At 37.6% G+C, this 18,769-nt stretch overlaps 1 protein-coding gene across 2 annotated transcripts in view; it reads right to left on the bottom strand.

Annotated features, from left to right (window-relative positions):
- COL21A1 (collagen type XXI alpha 1 chain) overlaps window positions 1-18,769 on the bottom strand; it is a 66,267-nt gene that overhangs the window by 36,933 nt on the left and 10,565 nt on the right. Inside the window, exons 7-13 of one of the 2 annotated variants that reach the window (XM_059468459.1) lie at window positions 17,564-17,572; window positions 16,072-16,155; window positions 14,246-14,308; window positions 6,250-6,303; window positions 5,245-5,298; window positions 2,887-2,940; window positions 2,006-2,059 (exon numbers count right to left, since the gene is read on the bottom strand). In XM_059468459.1, the coding sequence (XP_059324442.1) occupies window positions 2,006-2,059; window positions 2,887-2,940; window positions 5,245-5,298; window positions 6,250-6,303; window positions 14,246-14,308; window positions 16,072-16,155; window positions 17,564-17,572 (372 nt within the window). The remainder of the gene's footprint in view (window positions 1-2,005; window positions 2,060-2,886; window positions 2,941-5,244; window positions 5,299-6,249; window positions 6,304-14,245; window positions 14,309-16,071; window positions 16,156-17,563; window positions 17,573-18,769) is intronic. The other variant, XM_059468458.1, reaches the window with a different exon arrangement.

Below are 18,769 nucleotides of genomic sequence, written 5' to 3' on the forward strand. Positions count from 1 at the left end.
CCCTAGCAGAATGAAAAGGTTCTCAAAATACCCAAATGAGCAGAGCATGAGTTTGACATTACTAAATGTAAATACATCCAGTAAATTTGACATTACTAAAACTGATGTTACTAAATGTAAATACATCCAGTAAAAGCAAGGAACATTTTTCTGAGCTGTAAATAAAGAATGACACTTTCTGTGAATACGCATGTTATAAAAATATTAATTATATTGCCTGGGGCTCCAACGCCCAGGCTCTCAGCGAGAATGTGGGGGCTCCATGAGGGGAGGCTGGTGCTGCCCGAGCTGGACGCAGCCAGTTCCAGCTGGGCACAGCCGGTTCCAGCCAGACACAGCCAGTTCCAGCCGGGCACAGCCAGTTCCAGCCAGACACAGCTGGTTCCAGCCAGGCACAGCCAGTTCCAGCCAGACACAGCCAGTTCCAGCCAGACACAGCCAGTTCCAGCCGGGCACAGCCAGTTCCAGCTGGGCACAGCCAGTTCCAGCCAGACACAGCTGGTTCCAGCCAGGCACAGCCAGTTCCAGCCAGACACAGCCCGTTCCAGCCAGACACAGCCGGTTCCAGTCGGGCACAGCCGGTTCCAGCCGGGCACAGCCGGTTCCAGCCAGACACAGCCGGTTCCAGCCAGACACAGCCAGTTCCAGCCAGACACAGCCGGTTCCAGCCGGGCACAGCCAGTTCCACCGGGCACAGCCGGCTCCAGCCGGGCACAGCCAGTTCCAGCCAGACACAGCCGGTTCCAGCCAGACACAGCCAGTTCCAGCCGGGCACAGCCGGTTCCATCCGGGCACAGCCAGTTCCAGCCAGGCACAGCCAGTTCCAGCCAGACACAGCCGGTTCCAGCCGGGCACAGCCAGTTCCACCGGGCACAGCCGGTTCCAGCCAGACACAGCCGGTTCCAGCCAGACACAGCCAGTTCCAGCCAGACACAGCCGGTTCCAGCCGGGCACAGCCAGTTCCAGCCAGACACAGCCGGTTCCAGCCAGACACAGCCAGTTCCAGCCGGGCACAGCCGGTTCCAGCCGGGCACAGCCGGTTCCAGCCGGGCACAGCCGGTTCCAGCTGGGCACAGCCAGTTCCACCGGGCACAGCCAGTTCCAGCCAGACACAGCCGGTTCCAGCCGGGCACAGCCAGTTCCACCGGGCACAGCCAGTTCCAGCCAGACACAGCCGGTTCCAGCCAGGCACAGCCGGTTCCAGCCGGGCACAGCCAGTTCCAGCCAGGCACAGCCGGTTCCAGCCAGGCACAGCCGGTTCCAGCCGGGCACAGCCAGTTCCAGCCAGGCACAGCCGGTTCCAGCCAGATCCAACCGCCCGCTGCAGGGCACAGCTGAGCCACGGTCAGGGTGGGAGTGCGGAATGAGTTGAACAAGGGACTGAAACGTGACACCAGCAAAATGAGGAAAGAGGAGAAAAGTGGCAGCTCTGCAGACAGCAAGAAGAGAGGGTGCTGCATCAGAGAGTCCCCTGTAGCCTCTGGAGGGGCCATGGTGGAGCTGTGGTAACCAAGGTGCAGCCCACGGAGAATCCATGCAAGGCCAGGTTTGCCCTGAAGGCCCACGGCCCATGGGAAGGACTTGCTCTGGAGCAGGGGAGGAAGGTGAGGGGAAGAGCAGGAAGAACTTGTTAAAGCCTACCCCACCTCACTCCCCAATTCCTATCCCATAAAGGAGAGAAACTGAGCCTGGGAAAAGGAAGGGTGGAGGAGAAGGGGGTTTAATTGGTTTTATTTGGTTTTTTTTCTCACTATCCAGACTTATTTTAGCTGCCAATAAATTAAAATAATTTTCCCCAAGTAGCCACTGGTTTGCCTGTGACAGTAACTGGCAGGTGATCTCTCTTATCTGGACCATGAAGGTTTTCCATCTTACATTCTCCCTCGTACTGCTGAGAAGGGAGATTGAGAGAGGTGCCTGGAGGTTTGCACCAGGCAACCAGTCCAGACCCTATCACAGATACCAAGAGCACTTTGCTTTAATTTATGTTTATGAAGTCACTTGCCTTTTTTCCATATATTCCTGGCACTCCTTGATCTCCTTTAGGACCTCTTTCTCCCTAGATAAAATGTATGTGAGCAAGTTAATTTTTAAAATAGAAGTAGTTACCTAAAGATATACTTATATATAAATAAAGTATACATGTATAGCACACACAAAGAAGGCAAAGAGCTCCATGTAAGCCCAAGGCTTAAATGCAAATCCTGAATTTGCACAGCTTTGCTAGAGGAGAAGGCCAGAATGCCCCACACTGATGGTGAGACAATCCACAGCTTGCAGGCTTAAGGGTTCTACTTTCTATAGAAGACGCTTTGTGATTTTCATTGCTTCAATATAGGCAGGAACTGAAGTGAAAATTCAGCTCCTTGGAAAGGGGTGGACTTTTCTGAAGACCTTATTTCAAGAGTTAAAAATAATAATTTGGAAAAACTAAGAGGTAAATTCAGTGGAGTACTAACATAGATGAGCAAAAACTATGGGGAAAATTCTTTTGGGGAACACACACATGAACTAAAATCACTGTGATAGATCAGAAATGTTCTTCAAAATGCTGTCACTCAAGTAGAATGACATAGAATTGTTTTTATTTTTTTAAACATTATTTGTGATGAAGAATCCTCTAAGTAGTAGTAAAATCAAATTAATATAAAATCCCATAGAGCAAAACAGAAATTAAATAACAGGAGGATTCTAGTGTTTGGTATCTATGTAATGAAGTCCCATGGCATGTATATTCCCTAAATATCACCTTCCTAACTATTAATCTTGAGCAATTCATCAAATTCTCTAAAATAGTATTGTATATAGACATGTTTACCCTTTATATTGAACTACAGGGCAAGCTGAAACACAGGAATATTGTAGCAAGAAGTACTTAATTTCAACCTTTGGTGCTGGCATCCCATGTAATCCAGGAAAACCAGGTAGTCCACTGTCACCCTGAAACAGCAAACATATATTAAATCCTTGTATCAAAATAGTAATATACAACAACACTCATATTCTTTGATCAAGTGATCAACAAATAGTGGCAACATGTAATATATTACAGTATCAACTTCATAACATTGGTATGACCAATAAGAGGTTTTTTATCTCTAAACAAAATTCATTACATAAAAGAAAAACCTTAAACACTAAATTTTAGACTAAATGTACAGTAATCTTATAGTAAGTCTTACAGAGGTTCAAAAGCAGCAATTTATGACCTTATGAAATTTCATACCAGCTTACTCTGGATAAGTGAAGTATTAAAAATAAGATATTAAGTATCTACTCCACAAAAGACACTAAATTAAACCCAAATACACTTATAAAACAACTTTGGCAATTTGACAAATGAGTTCTCATTTCAGAGGAAGAAATAATCCACTTAGGTTAAAACAGTTAGCAATTGAAAAGACAAGGCAAAATACCAGTTATTTTATTGTTCTCAGAGGTGTCAGGTATCAGGAATTCCAAACTTTTGCTGTTGGTACCTAACAATTTGTCTTCAAGTTCTCTTGAGCAATAACAATGAAATCCTGAATTACAACTTGTCACTACTTGATTTGAAACAATAAAACCAATCCTAGTTAATTGGTTCAGGAGACTACTTCCCATGAAAAAATAGCTAACCACAAAATCATTTTTGGGCAATCAGAATGCTTTCTTTCTGTTAATACCTACTTTTATATTGAGTAGTACATTTCAATTTGTTTAATATATTTCAATCAGATAGAAGGAATAGTAAACTATGCTTAGAAAGTTATTTCATATAATATTTCAAATTCTAAGACAAGGGTTAAACCAGGACAACATGTCTCAATGCTGTTTATCAAAGCCATTCATGCCTAAGCAGATTTGGAAAGGTCTGTCATGTGTTTGCAGTAGGCAGGAACATGACCACAGGAATGACAGCTTGTGGGTTAATGCTATCACAGTATCTCTCAACAAATAATTATTAAAAGCAGACAGTGGAATGGAGTTTAAAAATCAGCAAAGGTTATAAAATTAACACTTCATATAGCCATTGCTTCTTAATGAAAAAGTGTGGAGTCTTCATTTTTACTCGGAAGTGGTGGTTCAATTATTGGATAAACTAAAACATTTGGAAATTAAAATATTTTTTAAATTAGCTACTACAGAAATTTTACAAGTAATGGGATGAAATAAAGAGATGAAAACTTGGACAGAATTTCCAGGAAAAAATTCTAATGGCAAGACCTATTTTACAATGGAAATGTTCTCTAAAACAGTGGTGGAAGCCCTATTTCTTGGCTTATTTTACACAAGGCTAGACTGAGCAATAGGAAATATTCTATCTGTCACAACCCTACACTGTGAGGCAATTAGAGTTTTTCATCAGCAGCATCTTAATTTCTCCACATAGCCCAATAATGACTGATTAGATTAACCTCTACAATCAATTAGATTGAGATGAATTTAGCACAGAACACATAAGCAATTTTCAGCTCTGACCATGAATTTGAGAATTCTGCTCAACAGCAATGAATTTAAGGATGCAGTTATCAGAAACTTTAGAAAGAAATCCCAAGATCTGTTGGGAAAATAAGTACTTGTTTTACAGAAAGAGCTTTAGAGTTTTAATGAATCAAAACCAAAATAAGTGTCATTACAATCAGCTTAGAACTTTTCTAAACATAGGGCAGAAATGTGACAGAAGGCCACAGCCAGTGGGCAGCTTATTCACTGTGTATACAGAAGATCCCAAGTCAAGTTTATGCTGATTACCAGGAGACAGTTACATATAAGCTTCCACATCTGTCTATATCTCCAAGCTACTGAATACACCTCAGCTAGAATTTTCCACAAAAAGTTTTGGGTTCAGTTAGCCACTGTTTTCTGATATAAAGTGCCAGCCAGGAATTCCTATCTAAATCATCTGGATACTCACTTAAAGAGAAAAAGGGTGAAAAGAATTAAAAAAAAAAACATTCTGACAGATGTCTGTATTGTGCTTCCAGGTACCCATACTTAGATACACTTTCTAAGTATATGTTATTCAGTGAATTAAAGTTGTAACTGGCAGTGCCAAAGCCTATATACACTTTAATAAATAAAAAGGGCCAGAGTCAGAATTTAAATTTAGGATTCTTAGTCCTTCCTTATTACCCTTTCAGCAAACAATTCTCACAGAACATTCATGTGAAAATACTGATACTATTACCTGTACAACCAAAAATTACAAAAGGTAAGAGCAAAAGCTTTTTTTATCTATCATTCTGGTTTTGGTTCTTTTACCTTTGCCCCATCTTTTCCTGGTTCTCCCTTGATACCTGGCAAGCCACGAGGTCCCTAGATTGAGAAAGAAATGAACACTAGCTCAAATCCTGATAATACTAACACAATCTGATACAGAATTAGACACAGCAATGTGACACAACATGGGCCAGAGACCAATGTGTCAGCTGCCTGATTCCAACATTTCAGTGACTGGACACAAAAGCAGAACTAAGCACAATGTGTACCCTGCATGGATGAACATGGCAGATATCATAATCTATGACTGAGGAACACTCAAACAATTTTTTCTTCTAACCAAGGACCACCCCAGGAAAAAAAACAAGAATGTCACACAGCCCTATTAGCCTGTTCAAAATCACAACCTGTCTACGTGTGAGGCCAGAGATGTCCCCTTCAATAGCCCACCAGACAGCCTCCACATATGCCATTTTGCAGGCTTGCTCTTGGCCCCAACAGGCTCTCAGATATTTAATTCCACAAATGAGTAAATCCTTGACTATCACTCAGACTGGATCCTGATCCACAAGTAAAATACAGCACAGGTTTCCAACAACTGTCTCTGGAAGGACTACTAAATTAATACAACAAAGAAAAAGAATTCTCCTCCGTCAATCTGGGCTTTATGTGAAAACTTGCTAGGGACTTGTGAATTGTGGGTAATCCATCACCATGACAAGACTTCAGATCACTGCTAGGGATTCACAGAAAAATTGAACAAACTACTGTTTGACTTCTGGATTGGGATAAAAATGTCTAAGCTGCAGCTGAGTCCATCTTCTAGAGGCTTTACCTAGCCCTGCTTCTAACTGTTAGCCTACCTACAAACCCCAAAGCCACGTGAATTTCAAAGCAATTCACCCAAGGATGGCCCCTGATTCATGACAGCCCTTAAGTCCTCTTCATTCCCCACACCTCAGCTCTCAATGACAAACGAGATATTGAAAGAGACTTGGCAGGATTTATCTCAGATATGCAAATTCTAGGAATGAAATAGAAACTTACTTGAATCCCTGGGGTTCCTGGGATACCTGGGGTTCCTGCTGATCCCTGGTATCCCTAAGGAAAAGAACCAAGACTTGTGACTTTTCAAAAGCAACATACACAAATTACAAAATATCTATTTAAAAAGAAAAAAAAACAATCTTCGTGCTTACTGAAGAACTTTTGTCACAATCCTATAATTTTAGGTCACAGATTTTAGCAACTGCTATGGCAATCACACATTTAGGATTTAGATTTCAGCTTTCAAAAGCTTTCATATCTGCAGCTGAAGTTCTCATCCTGCAGACTTTAGCTCAAACCAGTCATTTTAGAATTGTTACACAAACGCATAACAAACATATTGTTTTGTTTTCCACTGGGAAAAAAAAAATAAATTAATCCACATATGTAGCACATTTTTTTTTCTCTCTCTCTCAAGAAAAATCGCTGAAACTGGCCAAGACTTTTTTAAAGGCTTTTATCCAGTTACAGAAATCAGCTTTAACAAACAAGGTATGTTCTAATACATTATGCAGCTAGTTTTATAATATCTCTACATAATAAAAATTCCATTCTTGATACTAAGCACTTAGCTATGAACTTGAAGGTATATAACAGTCTATACAAACAAAAATAATTTGAATGACTGAGACTACAAAAAGAAATACTAAATAATTCATGAGTTAAAAAGAGAATTTCAGGAATGCTGTGCTAGAAATCAACATTGGCAGAACAAGAGAACCTTTACAGAAACCAAAATATATGTATATATTTTAGTATATTTTATTCAATTGGTACAGCAAAGATAGCCAGTTTCCATGCAAAATTAACAAGGGTTTTAAAAAAATCCTTTAAGAGAGGCAAGTTACTGAAGAATAAGAATTTTGCATATCTCATTTAAAAACATGTCCTTGCAGTAGACAAAATGAGCTACCAAGAGGATTTTTTAAAGAAAACATATGAAGCAAGAAGAGAAATTGTTCTATAATATTCTGAGGCTATTTGGTTCAGACATTTCAGCAGGCAGACAAAACTAAGTTTGATAAATCCCATTAAACAGGCTATCCAACTTCAAATACCCAGAATCTGATCTTGATTGGAACTGAGAGAAGTAATAATCCTATTTCCAAATGGGTCAAGCTTAAAACCTTGGAAAAACATTTCCAGGGGTGATTTCCACACTGGTAAAAAGGCACTAATAGAACATTTTCAGTGCAAGGGAGGCAATGTGTTTGTCTGATTTCCTCTTTAAATCAGTCAGAGCTTCCTAGGAATAATAAACAGAGCTAAAATTATTTGCTGGGTTAGATACAAGAGAGTCCTTGCTGTGCCCTCTTCCCAAAAGACATTTGAGCAGTTGCCCGATGAGCCAGCTGGTAATGTTTAATATAGAAGTAAACAGAATTCTAGGTCTCTGTCATACATGGATCCCTTATCAAGCATTTTACTTTTAGTGCTCAAGGCAGTTCTAGCAAAATCAGCTTTAACTGTAAATGGTATAGTATCCCCAGAGTGCTTACAGGCCTCCTGGGTAGCTGAAACAATTCACCAAATCAAAAAATGTCTCTAAAAGTTTATATAATTTTTCTTCTCAAAAAAAATCGTTGTGACTTTCTGTAGGATATAATTCAATACAAATAAAACTCTATTTCACAATTTAGATCTCTGCAATGCAATTTCCCTTCTCCCTCTAACTGAGCAGGGGAAGTAGAAGAGGACAATTTCCTGGCTGAACTGAATTTCAAAATCACAAGATGAATGGAGGACAGCAGAAGAGTTTTCAGCTTACAAAACTGCATATTTAGCTCAGGGTTAAATATTGTAATGTGATTTGAATACAAATCAAACATACTGTCAATGTGTTCTTTTAATGGAAAGCTGGAAGAGACAAGATTCAAAAGGAAATTCACAGAAAGTCACAAAAGCTAGAATCACTATCTGGTGCGAATAGCATAGCAATTGTTTGGGCAAATTAAAAAACATCTTCTATAAAACAAAAAAACACAGATTTCATAAAAAAATGAGTATATATTTGTATCACCACTCCTTTTGCAGTATGGATCACCAATCTACACGCTAATGCCTACAAATTTTTTTGCACTAAAATCAGCTCAAATCCTCTTTCCCTAATGACAAAGCCCTCAGTAGGAGGACCTGTGTGACACACATACATATCTGCAAGAATAGCAGTGCCACAGCTGCCATTTTATGTAAAATTGACAGAAGTGAAATTTCACTTTTCAATTGATGAGTTCAAGACTGGAGGTCCTATTTCAAACAGGGTGAACACACTGTATTTGCCACCAAAACCAATAATTTTTATCTGAGTTTGGTCTTCTCTCATCAACTTTTCAAATAGCATGAGACGTGTTATAGTTAACTCTGAATTTGATAATCAGTTTAGAATGCAGTAGCCTGAATATAGGCAGCTCCTGCCTTTTGAGACTCCTGAGACACTCACCCAATGTCAGAAGACAGTGGCACAAAATATTTGGGAGGCAATAATTGCCTTGCAGTGTGGGCAAGAAAGAATACTTTACAGCATAAAAATCCCATATTTTTTGTGGTATATTAGTTAAATAGTTGACAACTATGAGAATTTAGACACCCTGTGTCTCTGTACCCATTTAAATCCTAAATGTATGTCCCTTAAAATGAATGCCACTTATAATTTTTCATCAACGTTTTCAGTCAGCACCACTCCACAGCATTTTATATTCTCATTTATTATTTTACATCAGTTATCTGAAATCAGGATTACACAAAATTTACCTCGCAGTTTACTGTTGTAAGAATGGTACTGATAATTTTCTAGTGCCTGAAGATCCTTAAAAGGAAAGTGATAAACAGCAGGACATTGAGATTAGTTTTGTTCCAGATTGCTGGGTATTTGAAAAAATCACAGATAAAATGAAACTTTGGAATTTAAAGAAAATGGCAATCATTTGCAAATAGTTCTAAGGAAAAAGACTGAGCACACTTCTTAGGTCAAAGAATGTATAATAGCCACAAAAAATTAGCAATCACCCTTACTGGAAAAAGAAACTTAGTTTGCTTATAAGGGAAAAAATTGATCAAGAAGGACATATGATGAGAATTAATTGCAAAGAACTCGTGCAACAGCGGGGAAACCTCAGTATATCTTCAATGCATTTGCACACCTAAAGGACAAAAGTTCAGACAGCATTCCTAGGCATATCTCTTCAGATTACAATAAAATAATAAATAAAAATAAAAAAGAAAAATAAAATAAAATAAAAATAAAGGGTGTATGGATAAGCCAACGAGAACTGCACTGCACACTCCCATAATGAAAAGCTTTTGGAGCCAATGGACAATATCAACAACAAAGGCATGAACACAAGATTGCTTGGAAAAGACAAAGGGAGAAGTAAGCAAGCTCAATTTGGCTAGGAAGAAACAAGGCATCAACAGTAATGGTCTAAAGATATTCAAGGATTGTAAACACTAAGTAAAAAGAACTATTTAGGGTGATGTAACTAAGCATAATGGAATTCAACTGCAAAAGGAAAATTTAACTTGGCGTTAAGGAAACACTCTGAAAGTCTGCAGACCTCCTGTGGGAGTTTCTTGCAGAAAATCTTTAAAGCACAACTATATAAAGCATTACAAGTCTTCATATTCTTTTCAGAAAATACATTACATCTTAACAGAAATTGCTGTAACTATGCAGACATGTATCCATGTTTATTATTTCTGCATTTGATTACATTTTCCTCCATTAGCTACTCCATCATCTGCCAAGGCCTTCATAATTCAGAGCTCCTAGCAGAATATTTTACCTAAACACAATGTTCTCAAATAGCACAGAGGAAAAAAGATCCAACAAGATCATTAAATAAAAGGCTGTAAATCCAGCTTTAAAAGTTCATGAGCTTCAGGCTATTGGGAGATAGGATGATATACCAAGGGAGTCTAACTTCCTGCTCACTGTTTAGATGTTCATCCTTATCATATCTCTGCCTTTGGCAGCTGCTGCAGGTAGTGATGTGGTCTTTTGTCTGAACTCTACAGCTGTCTCTGCAGCACAAGTCAGCATCAGGCACTGCTCTGATTCCAGACTTGTAGGTCTCAGGGCAGGCATTACATGACTGCATCAGAACAGAGCAGAAAGATTTCCTCTAACAATAAAAAGGCAACAGTATTACTGAGTAATATGTATTTTCCTGGAACTGAGAACAGCATTTCACAGCTGAATTATCAACTCCGTCTATGAAAGTTTTCTGAGAAAAGTGGCTCCAGAGTTCAGAACTTAAATCCCAGGCAAGCCATCTGGGAACACACAGGGAATTCCATGTATATGTGAAACTATTACCCATTTTTATTCCAAAAGTATTGTTGAAATAGCTCATCATTGCTCTTATAGTAAGTAAATACATCACAAAAGATTTGGCCTTCAGGTGGTCACCAAATATTAAGCTCTAGGTAATACAGCTGTAATAATGTTCTATAATCTTTTAAAACACATATTGGAATTATCAGAAATTGCTTATTATGTGTGGCTTTTGATACCTTATGAACTCCATATCTACTTCTATCAGTAAAGTCGGTCTCACAAGATTTTTTTTATAAACTGCTTATTTTTTCTCATTTCTTATTTTATTTTATTTTACATACTGTAAAGACAAGGCAAATTGTTCCAAACTTTCATGAGTGAAACAAGATGGAATACTCAAAAATTGTCCAGATTGACAGCTGCATAGTTCACAGTTCAAAATTGACAAATGGGTGGATTTTTAATATTTCTGTCTGCAGACTGGTAACATACTTCTATTAATCACAAGTGATCACTGCTTAGATTCTGATAATTTATTTTTCCCCTTAAATTGAGTTTTTCCACAGTACATACAAAGCATCCTTTGGAATAAAAAATGGCTTTGTGACCACACAGTTAGGCTGCTGAGTGCTTCCAGGGCCAGCAATCACTCCAAGTGCTTTTTTGTGATTAATAACGTTCATGAAAATGAGTTCCATTTGAGATTCAAATATTGTTTTTATCTTTGCACTTATTTATCAGTGGTTTTTCCTTGACTAGACAGCTTAATAATTTCCGTTTCTAAATTACATTTTTTATTGAAAAAATGTATTTTCATTACTTATGCTTCTCACTTTCAGGCTTTTTTACAGTTTCTTTAATTACAGATCTTTTCTGTATGTATCAGAATATAAACAGAGGTCGCAATTAAAGGGGAAAAAACAAAGATTGTCTGAATAAAACTAATAAAAATAACATTTAAGAAATGTCTGAAAAAAAGTAATGTCTATGTTCACTTCCCCAAATATTAGAGTAAACAATTTTACTGGCTAACACCAGGTAGACAATTATGTTCTGGTAAGTTTTAAGACATTAGTAATTGTTTTTAATTTTTTTAGACTAAAACTAACATGAAGTATTACAACAATATAGCCAGTCTACAAACAACAAACTAAATTTTATTAGATGTTTTACTCTAAAATCAGTTTCATACAGTAATATAAATGCATGCCTAAAACCCTTCTCAGAGGAAGAAACATTTTGTTGACCAGTTACAGTGTTCCAAGAAAATTAATAACAGATAGACAAACTGGAAAGACTTTAGAGAGGAACATAAAAATGTGTTTGGGAACAGAAAAGATTGAATTTGCAGGAAAAGCTTTTCATGCAAAAGCCATTTGATTAAACAAAACTGACTACACAACTACCTGTAAGCCTATGGTGCTGTCTGAATTAAAAGCTTGTTTCTCAGAGTTCCCTGAGACACAGAACTAAAAAGATTCAGATAAGCAAAGTTTCCCCAGACAAGAAAAATCACTGACAGCGCAGAAAACGTGCTAGTCGTATTAGCAAATACAAAAGTAAAACAGAAAGAAAAAGACAGAGAGAGGAATCTGTTTTCCTGCACAGTGGATCTAAAGGGTCTCTGACCATTCACAGCTAAAAGGTCGCCTGGAATGCACCCAAAAATCTACCGTAAGGAAAATAATGTACTGGCCAAAGGCGCAGATGATCTAATTGGTTTGCAATTATGTCCTTACAAAGAACAGGCACAAAAACTACAACTGATATTTCAGAAACATTCTTTAGTTAATCAAGTTACAGGATTTAGCTGCAAGCACTTAAAATAATGTAAGTTCTTCAGCAAAATGATACAACTTCCCCTGCACTGGAGCTTTTTGATTCTCATTCTGAGATACTCTGGTAAATTCTTTATGTTCAGAGAATGCCCATCTATGCACATTATGACTTATTTGTAGGAAAAAATAAGCCGTGACTGTCAGATTACAAAGTTACAGTAGGTCTACAATTTCAATATATTTCTCCTTCATTATTCATGCTGTTGGAAATTCTAGTGCTTATGGGAGGATAAATAGCCTTGAAGTGGAAACTTATTAAAGTACAAAAGAGTCATAACAAATTGTTTCTAAAACAATACAGTTGTACCTGACTGGATGCTTCAGAAATGAAGTCTTAATCTATTTGTTAAAAGGAGAGGAGAGGAGAGGAGAGGAGAGGAGAGGAGAGGAGAGGAGAGGAGAGGAGAGGAGAGGAGAGGAGAGGAGAGGAGAGGAGAGGAGAGGAGAGGAGAGGAGAGGAGAGGAGAGGAGAGGAGAGGAGAGGAGAGGAGAGGAGAGGAGAGGAGAGGAGAGGAGAGGAGAGGAGAGGAGAGGAGAGGAGAGGAGAGGAGAGGAGAGGAGAGGAGAGGAGAGGAGAGGAGAGGAGAGGAGAGGAGAGGAGAAGAGAGGAGAGGAGAGGAGAGGAGAGGAGAGGAGAGGAGAGGAGAGGAGAGGAGAGGAGAGGAGAGGAGAGGAGAGACTGACATTTCCCTACCATTTTCCAGTCCATTCTGCCTTCATTAAAGGTTACATGATAACCCTTTACTTTTCAAAATATCAGATTTAGCTGCATTAAAGGCAGCTCTGCTATGCTTATCAATATTGCAAATCTATTTCCAGAAATCAGCATGATCAGATATGATGGACACCTTCTCCCATGCAACTCCATGTTCAGACAATCTGTATACTTGTCTTTTATAGGAGATCAGAACTGCTCTTCACAAGCTTAAGCACCACCAAATATCAATTGAAAAGTTGTTCTGATTAAATAGACTTCCCTATCTTAGAATACTTTAAAACCTGTATTTTCAGGATTGTCTAAAATCAAATGCAGTATTTTAAAGCACTGATAGTTCAATTCAGATTGTGTTCTCCAACTCTGGTTCAAAAAACTCCTGAATTTAATAGCTATCAAAAGCTGTTTAAGAGCAAAAGGATAAAAACATTTCATATCACAGGTAAAGTGAGTATATTTGCTCGTGGGAATGATGAAAAATTCATGTACACACTGCTGACCTGTACCATCAGGGTTAGCATGCTCAGGTTTCAATATAACAAGTCCCATATTTTAAAAGAGGGAAATTTCCCATTTTTAGCAACTATTACATTTTTGATTTTAGCACCTATTTTCTTCCTGTTAAACTAACTCTGCTAACAAATGGAATCACCACCAGTGATGATGATGATTGAAATTAACCAGTTTGGAACTAAAAAAGATCTGTTTTGTTTTTTTTTTTAATTTTACATGCATATCTACATATTTTGATGGATTACTTGAGGCAGCCTACAAAGAAATTCTATGAACCAAGGAGCAAGCCCTAAAAAAATTAGATACGATTTCAGATGACCCAAAGTGCTTTCTAGTGAACAAATTCTTAAGGAGTAAAGACTGAGGTAGCAACAAAACTGCTGCAAAGTAATGCAATCAATCAACAAAACCACTCATAGCCTGTTCTCTGCTTTACAACAGTACCCAACTCTAATATTTACAGTATTTTACCTTGAAACGGAAATAATATGATTGACATATTTATACAACAGTTGCATACAGTTAAATGACATTCACAGTTTCAGAGAATGGCAACAAAATTATCTAAATTTCAAAAATGTGTTATCAGGGTTCCATGTTTTTTCTCCTGTTAGTTTTACATTTACAATATATGACCAAGTTTTTAGTACTCACAGGCTTACCATCTGGACCAGGCAGACCAGGATAACCATGATTCCCAGGCTGCCCAGGGTCACCCTATGGAGAAGCAACGTGTGAACACACAAAATATAAAAGCATTTCTAAATTGTAAGACTATTTTCAAATAAGCACAGAGAAACCTTATCCCTAACACATTCCACAAAACAGTCTCTACAAGTCTAGTGACCTACTATTGAGGAGCAATTCCTACAGTGAAAAAGAACTGGTTTTGGGATGGGAGGGGAAATTCTCCCCAACTTCTCCTCAACTTCTTCTGCAGTACTTGGACAAGTGAATCCACATTTGGTTACAGCACAGAAGCACTTTTTATAAAATAGATTAAACAATCTTTAATAAAACTGCATTAATTAAGTAGTTCTTATCTGAAGAAATCTCTCACTTGCTTTAGCTGAGCCTAATTCTTAAGACAGAAGCACTAAAGAGCCAGAGCCAGGGTTAAAAACTGCAAAATAAATTCCTCTCCACACAACAACTGCTGTCAAAAAGGTATTTTTTAGATTTCCTCTTAAAAGTCCTTTAAAATTATTTTGATAATTACTGTTAAAATGCGATTAAAGTTTAAAAAAACTTGCTTGCCAAGGCTTCATCTTTAGGGCAAGAAAGCAGGAACTTAACATGCTACTCAATAAATCCTCCTAGAGTATTGACTTTCTCTTTACCAACAGCTTTGATTTGATCTCAGCAAAATCCAACAAGATTTGGGATTTGAAAAAAACTAAATTTGTTTTCAAATATACCATTTATTCAAATATAACCATTTAACATACCATTTGCCATTAAATTTTGTGCTTTTAACTTGAGAAGCTTAAAACATCAGTTACTTGTATTTTGAAATTGTTTTGATTTAATTCAATTTATTGCACTCCATTAATATCACAAACACAAAAATTAAGTTTAAATTCATACTGTTCTAGAGTCCAGTATTCAAAGATTAATAAATATGATAATTGCAATAACCTATTCAACCATAAATTGGCTTCCTTTTCACTTTCTGCAGCCTTTTGTGTTAGGCACCATCTTGTCACCTGTACTATTCAATTATCCCAAAAAAATATTACAGTGCATTGTAGATGAAAAATTGCACATAAGGCAATAGATATAGATCATCTGAGTTCTGAAATTTCATATTCCTTCATACTTTACAGGAAGTGGTTTTCAATTCTTTTAAAATTATAAATACTTCTTTATTTATAAGAAAAAATATAAATTCTCTTTTTTCTCTAAAGAAAATAAAAAAGGTAAAAGACCACAGATATTCTATTACATGAAACAATAATAATGATCTCTGTGTTGCAGATTTCAATTCCCTGACCAGAAATCTTTTCCACTGTATCAAGAAGCCCTTAGATTTGAGGTAGCTACAGCATCCTGTAACCTCTTTTATGATGGCAGCACAGAAGGTTTTTATTCATTTGCTTAATAAAGACAAGTGATTTGGGATTTTCTTGTCTGCACTTAAAAATAATTCTGTAAACACTGCTTAGTACAGTTATTGAGAGAAATAATAAAGAAAATACTGGGGACTTGAGTTTGCCATGTAAGACTTCTGCAGCTCAAGGCTAGTTCTCACTTCAGTTCTTCATCAACACAAAAAGGTCATCAGCACAGCTAATGTGAAACTCTCCTAATAAGCATCCAGTTCATTCTTTTACAAAGAAGGAAGAAACCCCTCTCCCTATTAAAAGATTTTGTTAGAAAACCATTTCGTCCTCCAACAATTTAACAGTGCAACATCATTTGCTGAAGAGTAACAGGGAAAGACAGGTCATAGACACTCAACAAGACAGAACAGAACTTACTTTGGGGCCTGGAGGTCCTTGCTTTCCTGGTGGGCATATGCAGGGGGCAGGTGTTGAGCCTACATCACTGGGACCATTCATGCACTACCAAGAGTGAAAACAGCCATCAGCACATGCCAAAGGCAGCCAACAAACCTACTGGAACACCAGGTGAAGCTGACCTTCCTTAGGCTGCCTTTCACTTAGGTCTTGGCATTCACTCCCTTGTTCCAAGCTGGAACTTCTGCTTATCTGAATGTTGCCCTCCAAGTAGTTTTCATACACATAATAATTTTCTCCAGAATAAAAATTTAAAAAGTAAGTACTGGATTGGGTTGACACCTGTAGCTGTTTATTTCACAAATATTTTGTCATATAGTTTGAAAATTTTAAATCTTGCAACCTGAAAGCCGCTTCTTCTAGCTAATCTATATTCATAATTTGAAGTGAGACCAATTTTCAAATACAACGATTTAATTTAAAAATGTGTAAAATGATGCATATAGCATAATGATCCCAACCATTGGCATGCTATGCTGTGCAGTGAGCCTGAAAAGAAGATAAACCCCAAGTCTCCTACATCCTAGGTATGTGTTCCTACTGTGAAGCTGCTTGAGGGGACGCAGGACACAGCTGCTACCACTGACTCCTAGAGGTCACTAGTCCTGGTCCCAAGAGTGCCCCTCCTGCAAAAACCTCCAAACCATGCTCCTGCAGCACTAAACACTAAACCTTGGCAGATCACATTTCTTTTTTTTGTGATATTTACTTCTCAACATTAAGCCCCACATGAAACATCAGTGCTTTACTCAGGTAGGCAAGGGGAGAACTACTAAATAAAATCTATTATAGGTATATCTCTACTAAATCTGTATGTTGAAGTTAGATTCAATAAATTATTTTTCACCCATCAACCCTAACCCAGCAAGTTCTCAGACCTACGGAAAGGCAAAAGTTTAAGAATCTAAGCTAAAAAGAAAATATTTTTTTTATTATTATCTAAAACTTTCCATAGCATTTTACTCATATTTTCTAGAATAATGACACCTTTTAAGATGTTCCTTGACTGGAATTCTTTCTTGGGGTCAAATGATTGACCAAAACACAAACCCATATTTCTTCTGCAGTGGGTACAAGTTGGGAGTTACAGGGAAGTTGTCATATTAGGTCTTCAGATAAGCTCCTGTTCAGGGAGTTCCCATAAGCACAATACAGGTAACAGCTGCATTATCCCTGTGCATATCCCCCACCCCCCTGCTAACAGCAGCAATTGAATTGAACTGGGGGAAAACATCAGGCCAGTTATTCTAATAAACATGTGTTTTTTGCAGAAAAATTATTTTTAATTTGGCTACTGACTAGAATTCAAGCAAGGGAAGTCAAGCACTCTCAAGCTTAGCATATCTCTATCCACTTTTGAAAACAAAGTGTATATTACCTAGAATATTAAGAAGCTTATAAAAACTCAAATACTACCTTAAAATGAGTTTGAGTAGTTTAGGATCGAGCCTACCTCTCCATTCTGAAACAAGAAGAAACACAGTTTAAGAGTATAGCAATATTTCTGAAAAGAAAATCCATTCAGTTGGAAACACTATCAAAACCAACCATAAATCCTGAGCTGTAATTGTCAAGAAATTATAAGTCAAATTTTTAGACTTTCTGAGACTTATGTACAGCTGCTATCAATGCATATTAAATTAATTTAGTTAACTGCTTTTAAGGGTCTGTCAATGGGAGTTAGCAGTAGCAATTTTTAAAAGATAATGACAAAATTAATACTAAACTATGCCAGTATTTACACACTAAATGTTTAGATTTGGTTCAAACCTTTTACCAGAAGTAACTTCTCATCAAAAATATGCTCTGCTTGTTCATTCATGTCAGAGAATGTACCAAAATATTTCTGAAATCTCTGCTCTCTGCCTGAATCCACCATCTGGGAAAACAGAGCAGCACAGAGGCAAGGCTGGCTTTTTCGTGCTTTCCTGTGACTGCATTAGACTCTGCTATCAATTGATTTTTGGTCCAGTAACTGCAACATCACAGAACAATCCAACCCAAAACACTTCAGCAAAGCAACCATGAAATTTTCTGTCTTAACAGTTTAGTAGCTGCCATTGGCCACACTGTCCACAGGAGTATTCTAATGCACACAGTCACTGCAGATTTCATACACACTCTGTGGACACAGAAAGCTTCCTCTCTATTCAATTTTCAGCTTGAGCAAACACTAGAGAAAGTTTTCATTTTCCACAGATCATAGAAGGAGCTTAAAATTACTATGCAGCAAGGTATCTCTGGGAAAGGGAATTAATTTGATCTGTAATTAATACATAAAGCCTCTGCTTATTTCAGGAACTCTGACACAACCACACTCCAACAGAATACAACCACAAACCACATATTCCTCCTTGAAGACCATCCAACATTTTTATTTTCTGAAGGAGTCCAGAATTTTATGGGCAAAGTCCAAATTTAATTTACAAAAACAGACAGTGAAACTAAAATGGCAAAAAACCATCTGTTGGCTTCAACTCCTTGATAAATAGAGAAAATAAGCTATGAAATACTTTTTAGTGTTTGCTTTCTTTATGCAAAATACTTTTCATTTGATTACTTTTCATACCTTACTTTTAATTTTTAAAGAGCAAAAAGATATGTGGTGCAGTTAAATAAATACTTTACTTTCCTCAAGATTCAAAGTTACTTTTACAAA

This window comes from Ammospiza nelsoni, chromosome 3 (genome assembly GCF_027579445.1).
Source record: "Ammospiza nelsoni isolate bAmmNel1 chromosome 3, bAmmNel1.pri, whole genome shotgun sequence".
NCBI classification, from domain to species: Eukaryota; Metazoa; Chordata; class Aves; order Passeriformes; family Passerellidae; genus Ammospiza; species Ammospiza nelsoni.